This window comes from Takifugu flavidus, chromosome 14 (genome assembly GCF_003711565.1).
Source record: "Takifugu flavidus isolate HTHZ2018 chromosome 14, ASM371156v2, whole genome shotgun sequence".
Lineage (NCBI taxonomy): Eukaryota > Metazoa > Chordata > Actinopteri > Tetraodontiformes > Tetraodontidae > Takifugu > Takifugu flavidus.
The window spans coordinates 1,753,145-1,762,232 of NC_079533.1; the positions used below are offsets into that span (position 1 = coordinate 1,753,145).

The following is a 9,088-nucleotide window of genomic DNA, read 5'->3' on the forward strand; positions in this document are numbered from 1 at the left end:
GATCTTGGCGCCAAACCTGAAGGGGGCAGTACCCCAAAGAAACTTTGATCTGCCTCATCCACGTGGGACAGGACCAGAAGAATTTTTACGACAGTTGAAAACGAAGATGGCAGCAGCATGCCGGTCGTTCCCAGGATAACGGTCCGCTTTGGCTCAGCATGTCTTGCTAGGTGGGGACAGTCTGCAGCCAGGACAATGCGACAGAGACAGCAGAGACATCCAACTTCCATACCCGCCATCGGCAGAGCCGAGTCTTTAAGAACGAGCACTGGGCTGGTCTCTGAACTTGGTTCCTGTTTTCCTGTTCAAGTGTCAAGAAATTCGAGCATGTCCTCCTCGATGTCCCAGAGACTGGTTTGGGTGGACCTGGAGGTAGGTCGCTGCTTCAAGTGGTCGGTGATGGTTTTCAGTTCTTATCGGTGGTAAATTCAATTAATGCACCAATCCGTGCATATGACACTGATGGCATGCGCATCGTCATTTAATTGTTGCTTATAATTCTGTTTCTATGTGTACTTAATTAACAGAAAGTTGGTTATTAGTGATGCTCTCAGCCTACATTTGTCAGCAATGTGTGCAACGTTGACAAAGGAATGTGCATCTTTACCTGTTGATACAGGCCTAAAGTGATCCTTGAATTCCAAAAAAGGCCAGATACATGAAGTTTTAATGTCTGTGTCTGTGTTTTTCAGATGACGGGTCTGGACATTGACAAAGACCAGATCATTGAAATGGCCTGTCTCATCACAGACTCCGACCTGAACATTCTGGCCGAGGTGATGCAAATATTCTATCATTTTGTGAGGTGACGATCTGTTACTTGTGTGTTGACACTGTGTGTCGTGATTAACAGGGTCCTAACCTGATCATTAACCAGCCGGACGAGCTGCTGGATGGGATGTCGGAGTGGTGTATAGAACATCACGGAAAGGTTAGCGGTCATTTTATCCACGGCCGTTTTGATCATTAGAATCTGGGGTTAATTTTTAAAGTTTTGTGTACACTAAAATCAGCCATGACATCACCAGCTGTTTTATTAACCCTCAGTTTTTACTTGGCTTTGGGAAAAAAAAACTCTGTTTCTCCTTGGAATATGAGCAGTATGGTGTATGAGACCGTGCCAGAACAAAGAGTTTAATGTAATCCCCAGTGTGATGTGTCTTAGTCAGGACTGACCCAGGCTGTACGACACAGTAAAATCACCCTGGAACAAGCCGAGTACGAGTTCCTGTCCTTTGTCAGGCAGCACACCCCCCCAGGGCAGTGTCCCCTTGCTGGTGAGCAGCAGCAGAAGTGAAATGATAGCGTTACTGGGTTGGTTTGTCTCCTCATGTTCCTCTTCCCCCAGGTAACTCTGTGCATGCAGACAAGAGGTTCCTGGAGAAGTACATGCCCCAGTTTATGTACCACCTCCACTACAGGATCGTTGATGTCAGCACTATCAAGGAGCTTTGCAGGCCAGTCCTCTGCCACTGTTGTGCCGGTTACTTAAAAGGCTTCACGTCCAAACTAAACCCATTCACACTTTTCACACTTGTCAGTCATTCTAATCCCTCTTTTGTTTTGACTTAATTAACTCCATTTTCTAGGGTGCCACGGTATTGATGAGGTACTTTTCAGGCTACGGTGCCAAAGTGTTATCGGCTCCAGCTGCCGTCATTGCAGCCCGGGTGATAAATGTAGAGGCAGGCCTGGAACTGTGGATACTAGAATGTTCCATTTACTTTATATAACTTTAATAACTATATATTGTCTCAGGAAGATTCACAGAACCAAGACTCCAAAGCTGCTAGAGCAGCTAACTCATATATGGACACGTGGTATATGGACTGAAGTCAGAAACTCACTATAGACCAGTGGTCTTCAACCCAGTCCTACAAGGCCAAGAATCCAGGAAGGGTTTTCTGTCCCATCAGGAGAACTGCTGCTTTCAGCGGGGACCCCTTCCCTTGGTTAAAGCCGGGGTAGGACAGAAAACCTGGCTGGAGAGCAGGTCTAGTAGGACTGGGTTATCTTAAATGCGTTGAACAAAAATCAAAGAATCTTTACAGATGTACGTCTCTAGGATGACCTTTTTTCTCTTCCGATACATGCAGACGCTGGTTTCCAGAAGAATACAAGAAGGTCCCTCACAAGCAAGCAACCCACAGGTAAACACGCAGTTCTAAATCTGAGGTCTTACTCTTGGAGCATTGAAGCCTTTGTTGCTCCAGGGAATTATATTACTATTATTATTCTTCATTCCTAAAGTGGAAACATAAATATCAGCCCGGTTAATGTCCAGATATTTTGGTGTATGGACCTTGAAAGGGTTTATGTTTTTATAAAATGTAAATAGAATCAAAATATCAGTTGAGGATACAGGTGACCACAGTAAAACAGTAAAAGTCAATATATCATAATACTGGAAATGAGACGTTGATTTGAATGAGGTGATAATGAAGCTACATTGAGGCGACACCAGGTGTCACTGTTGAGCAGCGCTGTTCACCATATGCTCTACAGCGGGGTCAAACAATATAGACAGTTCTGTAGATGAGCTGGTCTCAATGTATAGCAAAGCTGCTACCAGGATCCATTTTCCTATGTAGATCGGTTTAATTAATATTAACTGATTAATAAAATTGTAAACTCATCGCTGACTTCATGGTTGCCATTGACTTCTGTGGGTTGTCAGCCCGTAAACAATGTTCTGTGCTTCTACTGCCTGTGTGGACGTGCACTCTGTCAGAGGGAAAAAGATCTGATTCAGGCCTAAATGTGGAGTTCTTCTGAGAACATGTGGATTCATAGATGGCTCATCTTTGATTAAGTGATTCCCGCTATGATCCGGGCCCGTACGGAACACCAGGACGGAGCAGCAGCAACAAGAACGTGTTTTCTCTTTCAGAGCCTTGAGCGACATCAAAGAGAGCATTAAAGAGCTGCAGTTCTACAAATCCAGCATCTTCAAAGAGGCGTCGGGCTCCGAGATCGTGGAAAATGGAGGCAGCAACAAGTGTTAAAGCGAGCGGGCGTGAGCTCAGACGCCACCCGGTGTGATTGACTTTGTGTTGATTTGATGTTCAGCCACCGTTTATGTTAAATACATCAAAGCTTCCTGAGCAGGTTGGTATGTGTAGAAGAGACCGACTCCACTTTGGGTAACAAATGTGCATCTTCTACAAATTATTCCGAATATATGAAGTTTGTTTAGAAAAGTCACTTTAGCGGGGGGAGGGGGGTTACTTGGTTACTTTATTAAGAACGAAACCCTTAAACGTTCCCAAACGAAAGGTTTTTAGTTATTTTTCTCAGATGTTTTCTGACGTTTCCTGATTAAATCTACAACCAGACGCGGCTGTTCTGTTTCCTCCCGCAACACTTCCGTCTCTTTTACTCTGACCTACAAGGTGGAGCGTTTGGCTTTTTGGAGTTCCTCACAAGTGTCCCGTCCAGCCCATCACTGTGACAGGAGCAGGAAACTGGATTAGTCTAGAGTGGTGACCTGAGGGGGGGGAACCGGTTGCTTGGTTACAGTCCACATAGCACAGTTCCATTTATATGATACGGGCCAGCAGGGCTTCATCTAAACAGCAAATGTTTTGGCTTATTTGGAGGCTGGTGGAGGTTTTGGAACCTGAACCACGGCAGCAGAGCTCTTCACGAGGGTTGCACCATCTAGAGAACTGCCGACCCGCTTGGAGGAACTCCTGGCTGCTGCATGTTGGGAGGGAAGGTTCTGGTTTCGCTCTAAAATGGAGCAAAACCAAAATAAAGCACTGATATTGCTTAAACTATCATAACTGTAAAGTGTGTTTGGTGCTTGAGCTCTGGACGTTTACCTTGGACGTGCGCGTCCCACACAGAACATCCTTTTGGACGAGGGCGTCCCACGAGCACGCGGCGGCTCCAGCGGGTCGTCCTCTGCAGAGCCCCAGTCGAGACTCCTCAGCGGCGAGGAACAAAGAGTTAACGGATTTATTTGGGTGTGATGAGAATGTTCTCAGCCTTTACTGAGCCATGAAGAATCCCTGAGCAAGGAGAACACCCGGCTGATGTACCCTTGATACATTTTTAATGAGCATGTCTTTGTTCTGCTCTGTGCTATTTCAGGAGGTTTTCACAGGCAACACTGATTTGACCGTGTAGACAATTTTCTCTGTTAATTGCTGTGGAAGAACTCGACTAATGATATCGGCTACCTTCCTTTATTATTTATTTGATTTTGCTGCTCACTGCTAATGGAGGGGGGCACTCAAAAAGAGCAACAGTGGTTTGAAGACCCCGTCTCCAGACTGTGCACGGCTGAATCAGCGAATGGCGCCGCTGACAAGAGCCGACCACCACAAGCACAAGTCCTCCAGACCCCCCCTTCTCCCCCGCTCTGCCTTGATCCAGTCAGAAAGGTGTCGTGATGAGCTCGGCACCAGATAACGAGCACCTCCCCATCAGCCCAGTAGAGAGCAGTTATCGCTTCTTTTCAAGTTGTCCCGTCAGAGCTCCGCCGAGACCAAGAATCCCTGTTGACCCTGAGCCAAGATGACTTCAAAGACATGATCCGTCCATCTGTCCTCTTCTTTTCAATGCTGTCGTATAACTGAGTATAAACTGTATATTTAGTGCTTGGCAGATGTTATAAACTATCATTTAAGTCTTCTCTGTTGGTGCCCCTGACCTCCGTCAGCATGCAGACGTGCATCTGCGTGAAGCTTTAGTCCTGATCAAAGTTCTAGTGAACTTCCAGGTCCTGCTTATCTTCTCCATTTTAAAAGCCTTCCGGCACCTGCAGAGAATCGCCGGCCCAGCTCCACGCTGCCCCAAAAAGGTGCGTTTGTGACCAAAGAACTACCTTCTGCTTCTTCTGAGATGACTTCAGGTTCATCTCAGTCCCACGAAGCGTCCAATGATTGGTGATAAGAACATCTGACCCATTTACATGATGATTCTTTCCCCTCCCAGCTTTGATACAGGTGTTTAGCGAGCTATCATGTATATTTATGAAGGTGTGTTTTTCAGGACTTAAATGTAAGAAAAGGTCATTTTCCCCAGTCGACGTGTTCCTTGTATCGGGACGTCCTGGTGACGTACAGCCGGATCAGCTGTAGAGGTCCCCCTTTCACCAACAAAACACACACACACACACACACAAGCACCTTGGCTACACCTCCTCCTCTGATATTACGCAGTGGCACCGAGGCTGATCGGACATGAGGGGGCTCCATGTGGGCTCATCTCCATGAGGGTGATCTGAAGGGGAATCATCCGCGGCTCATTTGCTGGATCACCAGCTCGCCGCGATCCCGCTGCTGCGCGTGAAGGAAGGATGCTGGCGCGTTGCGCCAGAGACCTGCGGTAGTCTTCACTCCTTGTCCAGGTCACATTGTAGTTGGTGGGAAGTGGATCCGCTCCGTCACAGAGACGCGACTCCTCTGTCCTTTCGAGCTGGGATCGGGACTAGCTGGTCGCCCAGATGTCTGCGCCTCACCTCCTCACACCGTCCTTAGGTAAGTTCACTCCTGGTCCCTTTTACGGCTCTGATCGCGGATTTTCGCTTGTGTGCGCGCGCCCGTGCGTGCGCATGTGTGCGGAGTGAAGGGAATATTTGTAAATGCTGAGAAAGTGCAGTCAAAGGAGTGATGGAAGTTGGTGACGAAGGATGTGTTCTGGGGTCCTGAATGACCACACGAGGACAGAAACTGACCTCCAAATGTTAAAAGATCAGACGCTGCAGCAAAGCCAACAGTTCATTTGGTAGAAACTGTGCGTGTGTGCGTGCGCGCGTGTTAGTAAGCATGCAGCGCAGCCCGACACAGCCCTGAACACATCACAGGGTCAGGACATGACAATTAGGGCAGTTGTCCATGGGGTTATGGCGCTTTCATTAGTTGCATTATGGGAGCGAGTTCGACAGGCCATGGCAAAAACAGCGTGTTCTACCTCATGGCGCTGCCTCCTTGCGCGTGCACTTGAAAAGTTGTCCTTGGTTTTGCCTCAAATTACATGCAGCTGAATAAATCGGAGCCACAATTCAACTAAAAACATCTATCTTCCCAAATACAGACTGTCTGTCGGCTTGAGCCGCTCACACACCCACAGACCGTCGTGCAATTAATGATGGTCCAGAGGTTCCAGTGGGACCTGATGCAACACCCGGGCCTCACGTCCAGGTCCAGGTCCAGGTCCAGGTCCCTCTCTGTTGGGGGTTGGATTGGTAGAATTCATGGCTCAGTCTTTTGTTTGTCAGTTGTTTATTTGCACCAGCACTGGGCACACAGCGGCACGTGCACGAGGGCAGCGGTGTGGTCGTTGGGGTTTTACTCTTTTGCACCTGCAGACATGAAAGCAGAATCTGCCCCAGTGGCTGAATTCCTGTTTCGCTTCTGTTCGTTTTCTCCTACATTTACGATGCCGAGGTGTGTCACTGCTCAATGTCACAGGTAAAACTGCTGAGCACACACACACGCACGGAAATAAATGGATGGAATCTGTCAAGTTCAGATTTGTCACCGCTAGAGGTCTCCACATAAAACAGAAAATCTATACCTTTTAAATGCTGCAGTGGGATATTACAGTTATTAACTACAGTCTGGGTCTCTCGCCCACCGTCCAGCTGTAGTTGAGAGAGAGCGGTGGTGGTTAACGTTGATTTGTGAGGACGCTCTTCGTTCAGATTCATCACAAAACCCAAGGAAACGAGCTTATTGTGTCCTGAAACACACGACGGATCTTTAGTGGCAGTTTGAATCACTTTTCCAAGTGGAATTATACTTACAAGAATAGATCTTGCAGTCTGTGTGCGTGTGTGTGTGTGTGTGTGTGTGTGTGTGTGTGTATGTGTGTGTGTGACATGTGTAAAAGCTTTAATTAGCCGCACAGCAGGGGAACTTCCCCCTTGAGCCAAATGACAACACTGTAACAAAGTCGTCTCTTCCACCTCCTGGTGGAAACATCATCAGCTTCTTCAGCACCTTTCCTCCACCCAAATGACTCAAATCAGCCCCCCCTCTGCTCACCGGGACATTTGTGAGCAGCTACACACTTGTGCTGCTCTTTAAAACCCGTGTGTGTGTGGGTCCTCTCAGAGATGGTGTAATCTCCTAGATTACACTCTTCCCTTGGAGCTGCATCACTCGTGAGCTTCTTCTGCAGCCCAGTTCCTGGTGAATCCCTGCATCTGACCCTCAGACTCTTTATGGAACCTAATTATGAATAATCAGGTTATTTAAATACCCTGAGGTATGTTTTCATGGGCAGCAGCGCTGACGGAAAATGACTCGTTTAATTCGTTTCAGCACTAGAATTTATTTTACCATTTAAAGTCCTTCTCTGCTCGTCTGATCTCCAGCTGTAGACGGTCACATCCAGGTGGGAACTGCACCAGGAGCAAATGTTCCGTCCTTCTCTCTGACAGTCTGGAGGCCCCCTGAGATGGCCCCTGAGATGGCCCCTCAGATGGTCCCTCAGATGGTCCCTCAGATGGCTCCTCAGATGGCCCCTCAGATGAACCCTCAGATGGCCCCTCAGATTGCCCCTAGAAGTTCCCTCAGATGGTCCCTCAGGTGGCCCCTCAGATGGCTCCTCCCCCTCAGATGGTCCCTCAGGTGGCCCTTCAGATGGCTCCTCCCCCTCAGATGGTCCCTCAGATGGCCTCTCAGATGGCTCCTCCCCCTCAGATGGTCCCTCAGATGGCCCCTCAGATGGCTCCTCCCCCTCAGATGGGCCCTCAGATGGCCCCTCAGTCGGCCCCTCAGTCGGCCCCTCAGATGGCCCCTCAGATGGCCCCTCAGATGGCTCCTCCCCCTCAGATGGGCCCTCAGATGGCCCCTCAGTCGGCCCCTCAGTCGGCCCCTCAGATGGCCCCTCAGATGGCCCCTCAGTCGGCCCCTCAGATGGCCCCTCAGATGGCCCCTCAGTCGGCCCCTCAGATGGCCCCTCAGATGGCCCCTCAGATGGCCCCTCAGATGGCCCCTCAGTCGGCCCCTCAGTTGGCCCCACAGATGGCCCCTCTCTGAACTACGTCCTCCAACAACACTCCCAACCTCGTCCTGGATCTGTCGGTTCTCCAAGGAGCAGATCTCAACCAACACTTCATTCAAGGGCTTTTTTGTGGGTTCCCGGTTTAGAGTCACAAACAGTTGGCGATATTAAATCAAACGTTAAATAAGGTTGTGGGAGTCTTTCTCTAGCCATAAATCCCACCCTCGATGTAGCCGCATGGGAGACAGCAGCTTCCGGCTTCTGCTGTAGCTTCATGCTAGATGTCTCAGCACATCACAAGTACATGTACCGTCTACTTCAGCCACCCTCCCTCTCAGCGCCTGGACACGTGCAGGTGTTGTTCCCCTGTTCACCGGGGTTATTGTCACCAGCTGTCTCTGCACGTCTATTCTTGGTCTTTCTATCTTGGTGGTCATGTGGGCTGACAGCTTAACCGCCGTGTGCAAGCCTCCCAAAACAACCAAATGCTACCCTGCTAGCGCCGCGGCTATTATACGCACAGCTAAGAGCTGAATTCTGCTCAGAAAACCAGATGAAAACTTTCCGGTTTTCTTGGAATTAGCAACAGGAATGTTGTTTTAGACTGTAAAAACGTAGCGGCTTGTCTTCCTGCGTGGGTGCGTATGAACTTTGCACGGTTGTGGAGCCTCCTCAGCTCAGCTGTCAATCACCTCCCCTTCCTGGTGACCAGGTCTCTGAAGTTGGGGCAGTTGTGGAGGATCCAGCGTTTTCCTTCAGAGCATCTTGACTCCCATCAGCTGAAGGTCAGTGTCCGAGGGATGTTGGAGGTTGTTGGTTGGATCCTGTAGTGTGCACGCCGCAGTGCCCCTGGGCAAAACACTGAGGCCCCGCCTTCAGATGTTCAGGATTCCTCCTCAGGAACATGTGGTGCCACCTGAGCTGCCACCAAGATATGAGACTGAAACGGTCAAACTTTGCAGCACTTTGCAGCACTTTCCAGCAGGACTAGCTGATTCCAAACAGGGTCCATGTTCAGCAGCGGGCCGGCTGCACGACAACGGGCTCGATATGAGAAAATGGATTACTGGATTACTCTGTCAGTTGTGCTGAATGAGACGCAGCCCAGACGTGCGCCTGAGCACGACAA

The 9,088-nt window shown here is 49.2% G+C and overlaps 2 protein-coding genes across 2 annotated transcripts in view; both read left to right on the forward strand.

Annotated features, from left to right (window-relative positions):
- Nucleotides 1–46: 46 nt before the first annotated feature.
- On the forward strand, nucleotides 47–3,335 carry smfn (small fragment nuclease). The gene is made up of 7 exons (XM_057054168.1): nucleotides 47–372; nucleotides 693–776; nucleotides 854–931; nucleotides 1,166–1,277; nucleotides 1,349–1,457; nucleotides 2,097–2,150; nucleotides 2,891–3,335. The coding sequence occupies exons 1-7, from the start codon at nucleotides 118–120 to the stop codon at nucleotides 3,003–3,005; spliced, it is 807 nt and encodes a 268-aa protein (XP_056910148.1). The 5' UTR covers nucleotides 47–117; the 3' UTR covers nucleotides 3,006–3,335.
- Nucleotides 3,336–5,135: 1,800 nt separating this feature from the next.
- LOC130537376 (CXADR-like membrane protein) overlaps nucleotides 5,136–9,088 on the forward strand; it is a 19,128-nt gene continuing 15,175 nt past the window's right edge. Inside the window, exon 1 of the mRNA XM_057054167.1 lies at nucleotides 5,136–5,486. Coding sequence (XP_056910147.1) covers nucleotides 5,453–5,486 — 34 coding nt within the window. The 5' untranslated portion in view covers nucleotides 5,136–5,452. The remainder of the gene's footprint in view (nucleotides 5,487–9,088) is intronic.